Source organism: Antennarius striatus, chromosome 10 (genome assembly GCF_040054535.1).
Source record: "Antennarius striatus isolate MH-2024 chromosome 10, ASM4005453v1, whole genome shotgun sequence".
Classification (NCBI taxonomy): Eukaryota; Metazoa; Chordata; class Actinopteri; order Lophiiformes; family Antennariidae; genus Antennarius; species Antennarius striatus.
In genome coordinates, this window is record NC_090785.1 from 7,173,070 (window position 1) to 7,190,810 (window position 17,741).

Below are 17,741 nucleotides of genomic sequence, written 5' to 3' on the forward strand. Positions count from 1 at the left end.
ATAAACTCCAACATGAGAGTGGAACTAATGACATCAGCTGTGACGCGTTATGACGCAGGGAGATTATACATTTAAAATATCCTCTAGTTATGAAGTTCATAATGTCCAATGTGAATGATGCTAACCCCGTGTTATAATAATAATAATAATAATAATAATAATAATAATAATAATAATGTCTAATAAATACCATTTCTTTGTGAAGAGCTATTAAAAAGTGTTTCGCGGATTGAATTAAAAACAGGAAACACTTTGCAGAGATAAGATGTGATAAAAGACAATGTAAGTCTTCATGTTTATCTTGTAAGATTGTGCTCTTATTTACCAGCTGGTGTGTGATGTGTCACGTTAACGAAACAAGAATGATAAAGTCAGACAGCATGGGAAGAGGAACGGTGCAACTGGCCTCTCAATAAAAGCACACATTTTATCAAGATCAAAACTTTACATGCAAGTAGAACTATAATTATTTGACAAATAAAAGTATTTTTTAGTAAATGTTGGAAGGAGTGATTTACAGATGAGTGAAAAACATCGAGATACTACATATAATGTCGGTTCAGACTGCTAAATGCTATTTAAAATCAAAATTGCTCTAAATAGAACTTATCTTTTATTATTTTTCTGGACTCACTTAAAAGAATTATCACATTTATTAACCTAATTTATCTAAAAATCATGAAATGGAAAGTGAAAACTTTTACACTTTGGGGTTTTTGCATTATTAGTGGGCTAATACTGTATTTATACTGTATTCAAACTGCACTTTGTATATGTTGGCCTACATAGATAAAGACCACCTTACGTAATGTAGTCTATACATACTACGGCTCCCCTGGCTGATAAGAAGAATTAAAATACATTAAATGAAAGAATGCTTCTTTAAATTATCAATTTGTTTTTGTGTAATGACTTTCTTTGCAGAAAATTTGGGAAACAAAGCTTTAAATGGCCAAATAGATTAAGTAGTTTGTAAGAAAAGATAAATGAAAAGAATACATGCTAAATTCCAGTCTTACAGTTCACTGAACATTTTACACATGTTAACATAGTTTACAGAAAGAGCAATTCAGCTCTGTATTTTATTCTGGAACCATTTCTGTCTTATCTCCAGGTCTCTCTGATCTGTTTGATCAGAGAGACGGACACACAGACCCAACCTAAAACAGATTTTGCCGATTGGCTTTTTTCAAATGTATTTTATTATGTAAATATTGTGGTTGTCTTGTTATTCATGTTTTACTTCTTGTTTTTGCAATTAAAGAAAGGATTTTTGTCTTTGAATTTGTTTGGACTTTGCATGCTCTCTCCATATTTCCATGGATTCTCACTGGATGCTCCAGCTTCCTCTCAGGTTCCAAAAGCAGGTAATAAAACTGCACGCTGTGTTTGTCTGTCTCTGTCCTCCATTAAACAACATATATACAGTTTTTACACTGAAAAAATTATCAAGCAAGCATTGACAAAAATAGCATTAGAAGTGAAAATCCACAAATCAAACTCTGCTGTCCCAGCTGGTGCTGTCACACAGAACTGGTGCTTTTATTTTGAAGGCCGAGTGGTGGTGCGTTTACGTGCCCTCAGACTTGACAGTGGTGCGGACGCTGGAAAGTTGAAACCTAGAGGGGAGTCTCGGATGATGACGACACTTCCCCCTTCTCCCTTTGGAATTATCCCCGAAGTATTTTCTCCTCTCTCCTCCCGTCCTCAGGCCGCTGTAAAGTACAAAAATCCTCCTTTTTTTTTTTTTTTTTGCAGATTAAAGCCAAAAACAATGTCACCGCCGTCCAGACGGCTTCAGACGAAGCCGGTGATAACCTGCCTGAAGACTTTTCTGATCTCCTACAGCCTCATTTTCTGGGTGAGTTGACGGAGCCGGACGGGGAACAACAAGCTAAAGCTGCAACAATGGGCTCCTAGCGGCGGTGCCAGCAAGGCCAGCAACAACTTGGCTTTAAATCACAACTAGACACTCATAGTGAGGTTAATGTTGAAAACATGACCTCAGGTAAAAACAAACACTTGTTGAGAAAGTACCGACCAGGGGGAGCAGATGTTCGACTCGATTCGATCAACAAGTCGGTGCCTGAAAATAAACCTTGGAACTATTTAGTTAAATCACTATTTTTTACTTTATTTTTACTATTTTTGTTCAAATTAAGATTGATTCTTATTTTTCCTGCTGCGATCTTACCGTCATTATTCCATCACTCGATTTTTATTTTTATTTTTTTCCTCTCCATCGATTAATTGGTCAAAACAAAGAGCCTTCATTGGATTGAAGCGGATTTAAAGCTACCACACACACATTCACACATGTCAGTGTGTTATTCTCTGATACATTAAAGAAAATGCTACTTAAAAAGGCCTAAAGTGCAATAAAAAATTTTTTTAAAATTAATTGAAAACAAAAGTTAAAAAAAAAAATCATGCGTCCACCTCCTTGTGCAGGAAAGGATGTAATCGATTAATCATTGGGTCTTTGTTGACAAAAGTCTATACAAAGTAACGTTACAGCACAGAAACTATTAATTTGTAATATAGCAAAAAAAAAATATAAAAAAATAGGCTAATTCAAAGACCTGTACTCGCAAATTTTAACCTTTTTTATTTTAAAAATTTCTGATTTTTAAAAAAAAAATTTTTAAAGAAAAAAACAACACCGACAGTAATCGGTAACTGTAACAGCTTCTCATGCATGTAAGGAAAGATGAGATATGTCATCGGAATTTAACAGCTATCACCAATCTTTGTCCCGAACAAAGAGCCGATGAACACAAAACACAGCTCAGGGTTTTTATCAGGTGAGATGTTGGTGGGTTGATTTTCTGTCGCTTTAGTTCGGATCATCTTTCAGCTGCCTGGAGTTGTTAATGGCCAAATTAATTTAATCTAATCCAAACAAATTATGTCTCCACTGTTTTTGTATAAAACCCTTGGGTAATAATTTAACTAAATGACACTAAATATAAAGTCTGGAAACTTGAACCGCTGAATCTTCCAGTTGGTAATGTAAACATAGTTTTGTTGGTTGACCAAATAATTTCTAGCTGTTCATTCTCTGATTGTGGAGCTGATCCGCCCTGCTGTCTTCAGTTCACAGGTGTGATCCTATTGGCTGTCGGGGTTTGGGGGAAGGTCAGCCTGGAGGCCTATCTGTCCCTGGCATCAGAGGAGAGCACCAACGCACCTTATGTCCTCATCGGGACCGGCGCCACCATCGTTATTTTTGGACTTTTCGGCTGCTTCGCCACGTGCCGCGGGAGCCCATGGATGCTCAAACTGGTGGGTGAAGGTTCGGTCAATACTCTTAAAGTTTGCGAGCCTGTGTAATCGATGTTTCTGTGTGTTTCCTTCAGTATGCCATGTTTTTGATCTTGGTGTTCCTCGCTGAGCTTGTTGCCGGTGTTTCGGGCTTTATCTTCCGACATGAAGTAAGTTAATCATCCGGAAACTTTCAGTATTCCAAATGTGAATTCCTTAACTTACTCAAATACGTAATTGGCTTTTTCTTTTTAAAAATGTATTTGCCAGATCAAGGCCACGCTGGGGCTTGCCTACAAAGACGCTGTGAAATCCTACAACAGCACAGAGAGCAGCAGATCTGCCGTTGATGCCATCCAGAGGACTGTAAGTGGGAGTGTGTCCATTACATTAATAGCATTTCTCTTATCTAACTTTACGTGTCCCGCTGTAGGCGTGCAAAACTAGAGCTGCTGTTTGCAGAAGGACATTTTGAAAGGGCAACTGAGCACTAAGCATATCTTATCACTACTGCTGTTTCCCAGTAGATGATTCGCGTCTGTGATTATAGCCTTAAAGCTGCATGATCCGAAAACATTAAAAAAAAAAACCAACAACCTGTGCTCCTGCTTCTAGATATGTTTTTTTTCTTTTCTTTTTGTGTAGTTGCAATGCTGTGGGGTGAAAAATTTCACCGACTGGAGTGACACGCCTTACTTTAAAGATAATGGCATCCCAACCAGCTGCTGTAAAGACAACACTAAATGCTCTCCGGAGACCCTGAAAGACTTGGAAAAGGCTGCCAAAGAGGTGTACACCACGGTGCGTTCACTGCCTCCACACCTTCACACGTGTTCATGTGTGTGACTGTACTTATTGAGCACGTTATGATTGTTAATACTAAAACCAGTATTAACAAAAGATGCAATCCTTCCTTTATTCTGCTGGACAGGGCTGCTTCACGCTGGTGACCAGTGTGATGGAGGCCAACCTGGGAATCATCGCTGGGATCTCCTTTGGCATTGCCTTCTTCCAGGTACTTGCAGAGAAACATTTTTTTCTTTATATGAGGAGATGAAAGTACAATTGTTCTGTATTTTGATTGTGTGTTTGTTTGTTTGTGGTAATCCAGCTCATTGGGATCTTCTTGTCCTGCTGTTTGTCCCGATACATAACCAACAACCAGTATGAGATGGTCTAACCTTGGCCGTTCACAGGTGAGTTTTATTTAACTCCCCCCTCCCTCAGACACACACGTTAGACACAAATGATGCTGACTCACAACCTGTTGGGTGTGTTGTGTGTTTCAGGTTCAAGATGGCCAGCTCCAAATGGCGTTAAAAAGAATCTCCTGTGATTTTAGATGTTTGTTCATTCGTTGTTGTTCTTGTTATATTATTTTAGAAAGGTGCAAACACCTCCCACCTCTTCCTTTATACAGTCTCACCAATGACAGATGAGCAGAGGGGAATAATGTTATAATAAAGGGACATTATCTGCTGTGTAGTTTGACCAGAAATGAAAAGGGACCTGGATTCATCAAAGAGAATTTGTCACTTCTTGTATTTAATTTTCTTTTTCTAGATGTTATTATATAGATCTTATCACCTCGAGTTAATTAACCCTTACAAACGCATTTCCATATCTTGTGTCTTTGTGTAACGCAGCTGCCTTACGTTGTAATTTAGCTAAAAATTAGTTTGTAGCCAAACAGATAAACTTTATGCAGTAAGCTGATGAATTTATCTGCTACGCTAAATGAATTTCTGTGTGACACGCATGTAAACCTGTGAGTTGGACAAGAGGTTGCCAACTGGAACTGATGCACGTCAGGTATGATTTACAGAAAATACTTTATTCTGTAGGCCAGTATTGTTGAAAGCCTGCAAATTATGTGCAAATTACACAAGCCAAAGTCGATGTCACAGATTTCAGTGTTATTTGTTAATTTGTTTGTTGTTGCATGTGAAATAAAGATTTAAACATCTTTAACAATTTGCATGTGTGCTTCCTGTTGTGGTTCTCTTCTACACATGAGGTGGGGTACACAAGTCCTCCAGTTCATCACACACCAGTGGTCATACAGCGTCCATTTGTAGGATGAGTACATGGGTTGGGCCCCTGAAATATTTGCACCAAAGCTGATCCCACATGTGTTCAATGGGGATGAGATCAGGACTGCTGACACGACGTTCTGTGGAGATACGGGACTGGAACTGATTACAGAATCTCATCTCAATATCTGCATTTAGATTTCCTACAAACATCACACTGTCTCCACCAAAACATGTTACTGTCTTGGTGTCGCCATCAACAAAGTTTTCTCTATATCTTCATATTTTATAGTTGTAGGCAGAATGAGGACCAGTCAAGGCCCTGATTGACAGCATCAGAACAAAAGCCAACAGGAATGTTTTGCATAGATACAGAAGATTTGGCATATTTTTCATACTCATCCTGCAAATGTATGTTTCTTACAAATGTGACACCATTAAGAGAAGATTAAGAGAAATAAACCACCCTCAGGGCCTTAGTGGACCGTATATATGCAAGATGATAGCAGATTAACCAGCAGGCGGAACCAATAACAAGTCAACAAGCGCACTAACCCTGATTAACTTTATTATGGTCACCTGCCTGCTGCTTGTTTCAGCTGAAGGGCTGTTGCTTCAGATTCAGTGGCTTCATTTGAAAGGAGATAAGAAGAGATTTTTTTTTGATCTGGTAAGACCCTCGTTTTCTTCAGAATCATTCAGCACTGTGGAACTGGGTGTTATAAATGCACTTTGAGCGGCAGATTAATTTGTAATCCCGTCAATACGCTTTTAAGCATGAATTTAACCGGCCACTAGGTGGCAGTGTTGTGCAACATTAAAGTTTTCTGGAGGCCGAAACGCGCAAATAAAGTTTCATTTTGCTCCAGTTTAACTTGAAGGGGTTTGGTTTTCCTAATAAACATGGGGGGTATTTTCCATCAGACCAACTGCCGTTGTTTAAACTTGCATCAGCGTTGCCTTCAGGCTACAACCTGCTTGGACACAAGCAAACAGGGTGCAGCTAATTGCTGACAAACCCTTGACAAATATGTTTGAGTGGCAGCTGGGATCTCATTTCCTATTGGTCCAAATCGGATCAGACGCTCTCGGATCGACGGTCCTGGCCAATTGACTCGCTAGAAAATACAAGGAGGGCGGACCTAATGTTTTTTCTTCCATCCTTCACCCGGGTTGTGCGGTATAAAAGCGGGGCTCCGCTGCTTGTCAACTGGGAGAAATTTTCACTTTTCTTCCCGGCGGGTGGTGCGCAGAGCCAGAAAGGACTTTATTAACCAACCAAGACGTCCTTTCCCTCCGCGTAAATCTTAAATCAGGTCAGTGTGCGTATTTTTTCCCCCAGACTTTTAAGAAAACATCTTGTTGCGTGGGATGCTGAGTAATATAGTATTTTCCGGTTCGTGTAAAATTCAGGCATTTCGAATTTTATTCTCATAACTGTGCTGCAATTCAGATTCTGAGATGCGCTTCCTGGTTTTTTTAGGGGTTGTTTTTTTTTGTTGTTGTTTTTTTTTAATGCTCAATGTGAATCTGGATTCATCTTTGTTAATTTTTTTTTTCTTTTATACTTATTTCTCCTTCCTGTTGCAGATCATCCAAAAACCACTGTATCACTCTGCCTTAACAGCTCCACCTGCCAGCAACAACCTAAAGCCTTCAAAATGATGCAGATCAGCGACTCCTCCAGCAACAAGCACTCCCTGATCAACGTCATGCACCGCTTCATGGCAGCTGCCAACAACATGGATGAGACCATCATGGTGCCCAGCCTCCTTCGGGATTTGCCACTGGAAGAGCAGGCGGCTGCGGAGGTGGAGCCGAACAACAATAACGACTGTCCGCTGAAGCAGAGGGACATGTATGAACACTACCTGCTCCTCAAGTCCATAAAGAACGACATGGAGTGGGGGCTGCTGAAGAAGGAGATGAGCACTGGCACCAGCTTCCTGGAGATGGCGATGAAGCAGGAGGAGGAGCAGCAGCAGCAGCAAGCGGTTAATGGTGATCTCCTCCTGGAAGACAACTCTGATCTGGAGCATCAGTTTCATTATCACCTAAGAGGACTGTTTGGAGTTCTGTCCAAGCTCACGATGCAGGCCGACAACCTCACCAAGCGATACAAGAGGGAAATAGGAGGCGGAAACTTCATTAGATAGGAGCCCCCGGTGTTCCTCTCCCCCTCGGACTGCTTGACTTGCACAGTGGGATGTGTTGAGAAGAGGCCCAGCTCTTCCTAATAGGTCTCAATGGACAGTGAACTGACCAGGGTAACCACTTTGACTTGTCACTCTTGAGTAAAGGCACTCCCAGCTTCCTTCATGCAGCACACCTCAGACCAATGATGCATGCACTCGTCTCTCTGCCCGGTCCCATGCAGAGGTTGACACGTGCTTGGTGGAGGTTTACTGATTCTATGTCCAAATAAGCACACCCTTGGTTTATGCAAAAACCCGGCCTCCTTTTTTTAATTTCTAAATTTGAATTTGTCACCAGGCTGAATAACACAGGTGTCTGACTCCAGGAGAATTTGAATGCTGGTTATTCTGTCCCTCCTTTTTTATATTATCAGGATTTTAATGCCTAACAGAAGGGCTCTTGGCTGCAGAGGCTTTTAATCTTTCCACTTGGTATTACTGTAACAATGCCGTGCCTTGAATTTTTTTGTATACTCTCATGCCCCCCCCGTCCCCTGCCCTGTCCCACCACTATCATTGTCTGAAAGCTTAAAACATTCATCAAATTGTTTAATGAAATTTATTTGTCATGTGTTTAAAAAGCATTTTATATTGAGGCAGAAAAATGTTAAAACTGAAATAAATAATTGGAAATTTTTTTGGCTGTTTGTTTTTGCAGATTTACGTGCGGTTTAAGTTCCTCTTCCTCCTAAGGGTTTACTTGAAACACTTTTTTTTTTTCTTGCTCTTTATCTTGACACAGGATCTAAGTATAAGGCTGTACAGGAAGTTGACGATTGTTCACTCAGTTTGACAGAGTTACGTAATATGAAGGCATTTACATACAAAACGCAAACCGGTTTCTCACTTAAGCAAAATTATATCCTTTTTCTTTCTTTTTTTTAAAGCAAACGGATGAACTAACGTGTTTCAGTAGAATGTTGTCAGCTTATTTCCTCTCCATGGTGCAGTACAGCTAGTGTTTCTCAAGTTTGTGAAACCTGGGACAAAGGACTGCAATTTCAACTGCAGCTTTACATACAGTCTGTAAAAACCACACTTAACAAAGACCAAGGTCTGAATACAAACTTTGTCGCCTCTTTGTGCTTATTTCCCTTCGATAATTTTGCTAGTCAATGAAAAAGATGGAAATAACAGCTAATGGAGTGCTGACACTTTAACCCATAAGTAATGTTGAAACATATTGGAGCTACATAGGGTCTTCAAAAGTTCTTTAGGAGATCAAGACTTTTAGGATTCTTGGTACTTTTAGTGTTTGCATTGAATATCTTGGAATTAATTCTGCAGTATACACTTTAAATGTGAAGTAGAATCAAATACCACAAACTACTATCACCAATATTACTCAGTTATATTAAAGTAAGTACCTCGGTTGAGCACAATATTTTTAAATTGCATTCGTATCATTTCCTTCACTGGTTATTCTAAATACTGACTAATATTTAAAAATCTCTTGCAAAAATCTTGCAGTTTTATGATGCTCTTTACCTGCCTAATGACTAAAGTCAGTATTAACCCACAATATCGGTCACACATTTCTGCAGTGACGCCTTGTCTCACGTGATGTCACAGGTCATGAATGAAATATTAAATTGTATATATGTTTCTCAGTATGTTTGGCCCCAACAGCTGCCACATCTATCCATTACTGAGAGGAACCCTCCCCTTAGCAACAGCTCCACTAAGAGCAGCCAATGCGAAGGCAAAGGACCCCCCCTCCCACCACCACCACCATCCCCATCACAGACAGCGGTGATTAAGAGAGTGTGATGAAGGGCATCCAGGAGGCGAGTGGAGTGTTGACATGGTCAAACGAGCCGGCGCACCTAAAGCGGTGATGGAGAGAACCCTGGGGAAGAGACAAAGCGCAGTCCACTCATTCTCCACCCGTAATGTGCCTGATGAAGATCAAATGGTTGTTTTGGTCACTGAGCCCAGGCCCACTCATGTAAAGTGGGGCAACCAAACTGGTGACAGATGGCCACGCAGTGAACTTGAATGGACACAGGGCTTCTGTTTTAAGCTAAAATGTACAAACTGCAGCCGTCAGATCCTTCAAGCGCTCTTTAATTTATTATGTAGGCCTAAGTGAAAGCAAAAGTACATCATGATGGAAAAACAAGCATTACCTCTTCTTATGATTTTATGTCAGCAGAAAAGCTTCCGTATCAGTGCATAGAAAACTAAATACGTCTCTAGAACATTTAGGCAATGAGCAGAGAGACGTAAGGATTTCATGACCTTGGTGTCCACCTGAAAAATAAACTAGACTGGACTGACAAGTTATGCAAATGCTCTCTGACTCTGGTCAGGAAGTGATCTTGAGCATCTTTTGGTCTCAGTTGCTGACAGCCAGCCCTGGGATGCCTCAGTGGAGGTGGGGGAGGAGGAGGAGGAGGATGGCTAAGCCTTCATCCGTCTCATTTTAATCACACTGAGCTGCTCCGTCAGTGGCAGCTTGAAGAAGAGAAACCACAGGCCCTACTTTCTCCTCCGATAGAACACGTCAAAAGAAATTCACAATTGTGATATCAACATATTCAAGAACTTGTTTATTTAATCATTTTTTTGTTGTTTGTTAAGGGAGTGTCGCAGAAAGGTATTAGCAGTCTTCAATGAAATGTTGTGAGAAGGTGATCCGGATCAACATTTTATTGCAGCCCCGGGGAGGTTCTCCAGGTGAAATGCTGCAGACATCCCTGCTGTGGGATTAATTAAGTTCTCTCAGGGTAGAAAAATTCACCTATCAGCAGCTGCGATCATCACGTTACAGCTTATCTATTTCATTCATACAAAAGCTAATTTGTGTGTGTGTGTGTGTGTGTGTGTGTGTGTGTGTGTGTGTGTGTGTGTGTGTGTGTGTGTGTGTGTGTGTGTGTGTGTGTGTGTGTGTGTGTGTGTGTGTGTGTGTGAGAAAGAGAGAGAAAGAGAGAGAGTCTGGTCGTGCATCAGACAAATCTTTTCGCCAACAGCAGCTAAAAAGTTGGGTCTTACTTTTCAGTTTCCATTAATACAGTATATGAATAAATGAGAAAAGATGTGCAAAGTTGGTGAGTTAGTAGGTCAAGCTACACTAACTAACTGTGACCTCACATGTTAAGCTATGACAGCGACACCATTCTTGTTGAAATAAGAGATAAAAATGTCTTAAAACATTTCCTTTCATACATTAAATGTTACAGATGCTGTATATGTTGGGAAGCTACAGACACATGTGTATGTCAATAGTTCATGATGAAGATATTTAGTCACGTGTGTATTTGAATTGTTCTAAAATGTTTTTAAGAAGCTGACTTACAGTTTATGGCTAAACAAATCAAAGAGGTTGAAAGATGATATTATGAAATGCAGTTGTGACTGCTGGGATGTACTTATCTCACGACGTCTTGAGAAACCTGAGAGCACATGGTGACCGCCGTTGGTACATTGCAGATTTGAAATGCATGAAAGTGCTAATTTACAACACGCATCACTTTTGGAAATCTGGCTTTTTCTCTGAAACAGTCTAGGATGATAGCATCCAAGAGAGTTCATTTAAAAAAAAAAAGAAAAGAAAAGAGGACCAAGTAATTGTTTGTATGGCTGTTAACTATCTAAGGGCCGGGGTCTCGCAGGGGGCTTTGGGTTCACTGCAGTGACTGCCACATCCTGAGTCATGGGAGACATTTTGTGTTGAAAAGCCTCTTGAAACTGTGGCTGGCGGATCCTCATCCCACTCAGGATGCCAACAGGAGACCGCGCGATCACAGACTTGGCAGACAAAGATGGCATTTTCTGTGCCTTCTGTTGCAGTGCCTGCGAATTTGCTGCCTGGCTGTAAAACTCATACTCGACTGGGACCCAATCCCAGACAGAGCAGAGATTATTTCTTTATGAGGCCAGAGGTCTAGTCAGAAAGTCATGTTTAAGGGTCAGAATCATGATTCTAAATAAAGATCAGTATCTATTCAGCAGTGGAACTTGCACGTACAGCAGTAATATATACACCTGACTCACAGCTGACCTTTCTTCTCTTATCACCTGTTCAGCACGACACCATGAATAAACATGCTGGATTGTTTGCTTTAATATTCAGGCATGTTACAATGTCTTGGCCAGCTTCAACAACCCCACAATTGACTTGCTGTTTACAAAATCATTATGCAAACCTTAACCAAGAACTGAAGTTGCCTAATTATCACAAACCTTCATCAAATGTACCAGTTTAACAGAAAAACTTTTACAATGCAAAGACATAGTGTGAAACATCGGCATAACATTTCATGAAAAGAAAGAAAATCTCACTGAAAATCTTTTGTTCATTGTCAACTGTTTATCTAGTTCAAAAGTATTCATCAGTACTTGAGTAAATATTGGTAGTTGCTGTATATTCTACTACAAAAAATGTGTAATGTTATGTAATGTTTGTGTCTGCATGTGTTGCTAGGCGTCACTGTAGCGTAAAATCGGCTCATGCGAACGATAAAGAAGCCTTCTGCACTGAGGACGGCACGGACGTACAAAATGAATCCTTGTGCTGCAGAAGTAATGAGAACCAGCACGCTCACTGAAGTCATTAACATTTCTGTGTGTTCTCTGTCTCCATAATAACAGAGTATGGCGGCAGAAAAGGTCATCTTAACAAAAGGTGTCTATGTGAAGCTAATACCCATAAGTCATTGTCTTTTCAGCTATATATGAGTTATTAAAATTTAAAAATATATATATTCTGATTGATTAATCCATGTGAATTTTGCAATCTGATCACTTAGGGTAATAATACAGCAGAATGCACTCAACAAATTATGAGCCGTTTAAATCTCTGTCGTATTTTATAATTAAAATTGCATCATTAATATTAATACAGTATTCCACTCATTTGAAATATTATTTAGTGACACATGTAGTAGATTTCAAAAATGATATTTTTTAAATTTACCTTTCCTGCATTTTTGCATTCACATTTGAACAACTTTTGATAAAGGTTCGAATGATAAAAAACTTTCTGTAGAAGTTTCTGATGAGAGCTGCTGTTCAGCCTCAGATCAGACCACTTCCAGTTCTTTAGTTTAGCCAGTGTGGTGAAGTTTGGAACATCATGTTCTCTTTTAGGTGGAGGCCTTCCCACTGAAACCCTGCAACATGAAGGCACCACCCCCTTCCTGCAGTTCCTCTTGGCAGCATCAATGCAAGTCTTTAGTATTTGGTCTGAATCCTCTCTTTTGCTGGAAATAATTAAAGCATTACAAATCTTTATCGGTGGAACTTTACAGGTAGGGGGTGAAAATACTGAAATAAGTTAGAGCTTGGTGAAGATCTATTGCATTGCATATCAGCTGATCTTCCACCCCGCTCGCGCATTGCTGGTGAATGCCACACCACACAGCCAGTATGCATGTCCTCCATACAGTACACAGGGTGGAATGTAAGCAGTTATGCAAGAGGGGAGGGGGCATGGAGTTCATCTGGAGCAGTTTACCGCCTGATACAGAGTGTCCCGGAGACCGAACAATCCCCCAGCCTGGCCTTGTCTGCAGCTCACACACTTATAGGTCTATCCATTTAAGTGCTGTTTAAATAGGTTAATACAACCTCCTGTTCTGCACACAGTGCATGCACGTCCACAGTCAGAATGGGGGGGTATATGCTGGGTGGTCTATATATGTAACATATCCAAAGATAATTTCTAGGAGAGTTTTGCAGATTGACAGAAGCACTTAACATTCAGTATTTAAAATGAAATTAAATAAAATTAATAAATCAATAATAGTGACACTACTCTTAAAAAGTAGCAATAGCAAAATACAGTCAAAAGAACCAGAATTAAAAGTACTAATAACACAGAATGTGTACATTTTAAAATACATTTTCTATTTTAACACTGCTGACATGCCAATTTGCAGATGAAGTCAACTATGACCTTATCTTAAGCTATTATAATACAGAATTATATACTTGTTAATAATATGCACGTTGCATTTCATTATAACCAGCACGTGCATACAGCATGACCTGCACATTGCAGAGGAACACTCACATTACAAGTGACTTCTCATGCTCACTGTAATGCATTGACTTACTATATATAGTTCGTACACTGCTAAGACAGTCAGTTAGATTCCAGTTAGACAGCAATGTGTAAACTATGTTACTTTATTCATCGTCTTACCACACTTTATTTTCATTTATTGCTTTTTCTTTATTCAACTGTGGCATTTTTTTTTTTTTGGTTTTGTTGTTTTCCTGTAATTTGCTTTTAATCTATATTTGAGTCTTATCGTATCAGAACTTTGGTCAACCTACTGCAGTTGTTCAAAACGTGCCTCATGAATAAACTTTGACTGGACTTTTATTCTTAGATTTTTGCTAAGATACCACTTCCCTTATACTGCTGTGTCAAATTCCCCACGGGGATCAATAAAGCTATGCCTCATATCATATCATATCATATCATATCATATCATATCATATCATATCATATCATATCATATCATATCATATAATTTCATACTGAGTATTATTAATCCGAGTCTGTAAAGTAACTAGGAACTTAAGTTATCAGATCAATGTAATGAATTAAAAAGCTAAATGTTTTTCACATAAATGTTTTGGAGCAAATTAGCATAAGAGACACATTTGTGTAAAGTAAAAAAACCAAAACAAAAATCAGGTAAAATTTTACTTAAACACAGTATTTTGGTTTAATTTCTGTATATAATACATAATTAAACATGTTTCGCTACAAATTTTTTTGTAAATTAACAAATACTGTCACCGTCAGATGACTGTGTTAGAATTTTTTTTTACTATATTCACCAGTGAAAAAAGCAATGTAGCCGCAAGAGGACACAAGCCAGTGTCTTATTGTGCCGGTCCCAAGCAGTGAAAAAAGCCAGAAGGATAATGAAGACTATGTACAATTGTACACTGTAAGTAACATAAAATAAGTGCAAATATAAGCAATGATATTGCTTATATTTGCACCACTGGCTTTTTATCTTGACAGTGGTGCAAATATAAGCAATATTGCTAGCCATCTGTTCCGCTGAAGGTGAAAAGCATCATTCTGATCTTTGTCAGCTGAGATCATCTCTCCTGACATAAAGAGAAGAGAAGAGATCTCCACAGGTCAGTGTTCGTGTCCAGCTCTCAGCATGCGGCTGGATTTAATATCACTAGCAGAAGAATAGTGAGACAATAGCATGACTGTTTGAATGAGGGTGCCAACCAACAAGGGAGGCCCTTGGGCGGTAGTTATTGGAAACCCATACAATCCATGGAAAACACAGTGATCAGGTTTCCAACATCAGTGTTTGTTTGAAATATAAAGCCAAGGCTTTGTAGTCGAACAAGAACCTGTTGTGGAATGTATTTTTACGAGCTTTGTGTGATGATGTGTTATTTGGAGATACTTACCTTCATGTAGCTTGAATAATACTGAATGTCAAAATGGGTTTTTTTTGGACCTGTGGTATACACACAGACAACACTAACACCTTATGCATTACCATCATTGGGTACATGCTGTTTAACACAGGTGAACGGTGAAAATAACCAGTGACCTCTTTTCCATTGTCAGAAGACAAATTTGCTTTCTCTTTCCTTTTGTCTCACTAAATGTGAGACGAACACAAACACGTCTAAAAGCATAGAACAGCAGTATTTTTCCAATAAAAACCATCAAAATCAACTTTATTTATTACGGCACTTTTCAGCAGACAAGAACATGCAGCACAAAGTGCTTCACACAATTTAAAACAATAAACACAATTAAAAAAAGACAGACAACTACAGATTTAAGGTTTTTTTTAAGCTAGCAACAGTGTTACCCTGGTTACTTCGTATCTTAAGTCTCTCTTTCCAACTCTGATGATGTTGCTATAGCACTGCTTCAACATAGAATAATGGAGGACTTATTACACAACATTAACTGTAACTTCAAAACTGTACACGGAGAGAAAATTCCACCTGGATTTGTATTTTTGTAACATTGTGAAAAATCCACCACAGACTGTCCTCCAGCTCTGACTGGAGGGTGATCCACAGGATGACATCATCAGCGTGCTGCGTCTGTCCATGAATAGGAGGATTACTGCTGTAATCACTGCTGATGGGGACTACAGTGATTACTGATGATGTAAAAGGTTGTAACAACACCTCAGAAATGTACAACACTTTCATCTTTGCTGGGTATTTTGTTTTGCTGATTAAAAAACAATCAGCAGTAAAAGTTAATAATGACCAAAACTCTTCTTGTTTTTGTCACAGTTCTGCTTCATTTGAACAACTTTTACTTCCTACTCTTAAATGTCAGCTGCAGATTAAATGCAACTCTTTCATTTCAATGTCTGAACAAGTCCAATTTATAGAGATTCATTTCAACTCCAAACTGCTGATGACACTTCAACTCCTTTCTGTTCTCCAACTTCATCTGACAGGTCAACCTTTCTAAGAACTTAAACTTCAAGTCGCGTACAACCTGTATCAGAGAACTGATGATTCTCTTGATTTCCCAGCTGTCAGGATGTCAGCTGATATTTGCCATCATGACTCAGATATTGACTGACATCTTTCAGCTCTTCACGTTCAGTGATTCACTGTTTTCCAAATAACTGGGGAAAAATAAATATTCCAGTGCACACAACTAGAATTTCCATTCAAATTCTGCATGAAGTCTTGCAAAGAACATGCAAATACTTCATTTTTATGTATTTTAATTTCCTTGCACCATTGATTAAAGGTCATGTATGATCTCCTTTGCATTTGCATGTTGTTAAATAACCAGTTTTGTTTTGTCGACGTTTCAAGGTCTAAAATGTTTCTTAATCATAACCAGACGAGTTGAAATGCTTTCTGCAGACAGATGGCTGGGATGTCTGGACAGAGACGACTCTTGCAACATAACGACGGGCAGTGAGTGCCTGTTTTTCTCCTTGGGTTATATTTAGAGCTGTATGGTTGAAACCATGGAGCGGGAGATAACAACAGATTAATCACCATTAGAGGCCTTGTTAATAACAAGGACGAAAGACACTGCTCGAGTCTTATTCAAAGAAAACGCTTTCGCTTTTGTGATTATCAATGTTTTAATGTAGAGCCAGAGAGAAACAGCAGTCGTGGCTGTGGTGGGGGAACACATTGGTCACAATAAGTCTGATCAGTGTCCAGATTTTTTTTTTTTTAAAACAGCAAAAGGACACTGCACACAGACCACAGCCTCCATTACTGCAAGTTTAACACTCTGCAGTGGATACATCAATACATCAGGCCATTTTCAGTGGCGTGACAGAAAAGGAAGTGTCTCAGGTGGGATTTAAACACAAGTTTTAGACCAAAAAAAAAGTCCCGTTTCCTAGCTGCCATCAAGGAGGGTTTTCATGTGGCCCTTTAGAAACATAAAGGTAATTAAAACAACTTTATTGGAGATGGTTTTCACTGGAAGAAAGATTGACAAGACATATCTTGTGTTCTTTTAACAAGGTGGAAGTTCACGTTAAATGGGAAAAAACAGTGAACACCCAACCCAATTTTCATATCATAAAGTGTTGGACTACAAAACAATCCTCTCCCTTAGTGTCCGTGAAAACAGAGTGCAGAACTCCAGCAGGAGAGCCTCCCTTCCTCTTTCCATGTCAGTCTGTCAGTAGGTCTTGTGTGGACTTGCCCTCGTTTTCATCCAATCAGACGCGACTGCCTGATATCAGTCAGCCAATCAGCGGCGAGATGCGAAGGGGGTTTGGTGAGGGAGGCGGCCCGGACAGTTCATCCCCACGAATGACGTAATAAAATTTGATTTACAGTAAGTTAACCCCCGTCTGAAATATGAGCGCTCCCAACAGATCGAACCAAGTGGTTCAAGTTTACAAAACACAAATTAATTTAAGTTTATACATTTAAGTTTATAAATCCTACTGTATTTTTTTTTTTTGCATTTAAAATGAATCAGTTGTGTTAAATTTGGATATGTGCGCCATTTGCCAACGCTTTTGGCAGACCCCGGGCGATCCCGCTGAATGAACTCGAGTTACCTCACGCAGACAGCACAGGCCACGCCTTGTGAGACCATCTGTGTCGTGGGGCCCGCGAGGGGCGGTGCCTGGTGTTTTGTGCCTTACGGAGACCCGTACGCTCCAAAAGGCGAATGTGAATTATCCTCTGTCCTCTGAATGGAGGAATTCAGCTCCCGGTAACAAAATGAAATATAAAAAAAAAAAAAAGTTGAATTTTCACTGTAACGCCGTTCACTAACTTCTTCTTTCGACTGAAAGAA

General features: G+C 39.5%; 2 protein-coding genes across 2 annotated transcripts; both read left to right on the forward strand.

The window, feature by feature from the left end:
- Window positions 1–1,649: 1,649 nt before the first annotated feature.
- On the forward strand, window positions 1,650–5,240 carry tspan6 (tetraspanin 6). Its single transcript, XM_068325592.1, has 8 exons — window positions 1,650–1,861; window positions 3,097–3,285; window positions 3,360–3,434; window positions 3,535–3,630; window positions 3,910–4,065; window positions 4,196–4,279; window positions 4,376–4,460; window positions 4,554–5,240. Exons 1-7 carry the CDS (start codon window positions 1,775–1,777, stop codon window positions 4,442–4,444), a joined length of 756 nt encoding a protein of 251 aa, XP_068181693.1. The 5' UTR covers window positions 1,650–1,774; the 3' UTR covers window positions 4,445–4,460; window positions 4,554–5,240.
- Window positions 5,241–6,474: 1,234 nt separating this feature from the next.
- mid1ip1l (MID1 interacting protein 1, like) lies at window positions 6,475–8,128 on the forward strand. The gene is made up of 2 exons (XM_068325376.1): window positions 6,475–6,613; window positions 6,888–8,128. Exon 2 carries the CDS (start codon window positions 6,959–6,961, stop codon window positions 7,451–7,453), a length of 495 nt encoding a protein of 164 aa, XP_068181477.1. The 5' UTR covers window positions 6,475–6,613; window positions 6,888–6,958; the 3' UTR covers window positions 7,454–8,128.
- The last annotated feature ends 9,613 nt before the right edge of the window (window positions 8,129–17,741 follow it).

Excerpts from the sequence above, each read along its gene's own strand:
- tspan6 (XM_068325592.1), top strand. The coding sequence starts at position 1,775 with ATGTCACCGCCGTCCAGACGGCTTCAGACGAAGCCGGTGATAACCTGC. Across the intron at positions 1,862-3,096 it reads CCTACAGCCTCATTTTCTGG|TTCACAGGTGTGATCCTATT; the intron begins GTGAGTTGACGG and ends TGCTGTCTTCAG. Across the intron at positions 4,280-4,375 it reads TTGGCATTGCCTTCTTCCAG|CTCATTGGGATCTTCTTGTC; the intron begins GTACTTGCAGAG and ends GTGGTAATCCAG.
- mid1ip1l (XM_068325376.1), top strand. The coding sequence starts at position 6,959 with ATGATGCAGATCAGCGACTCCTCCAGCAACAAGCACTCCCTGATCAAC.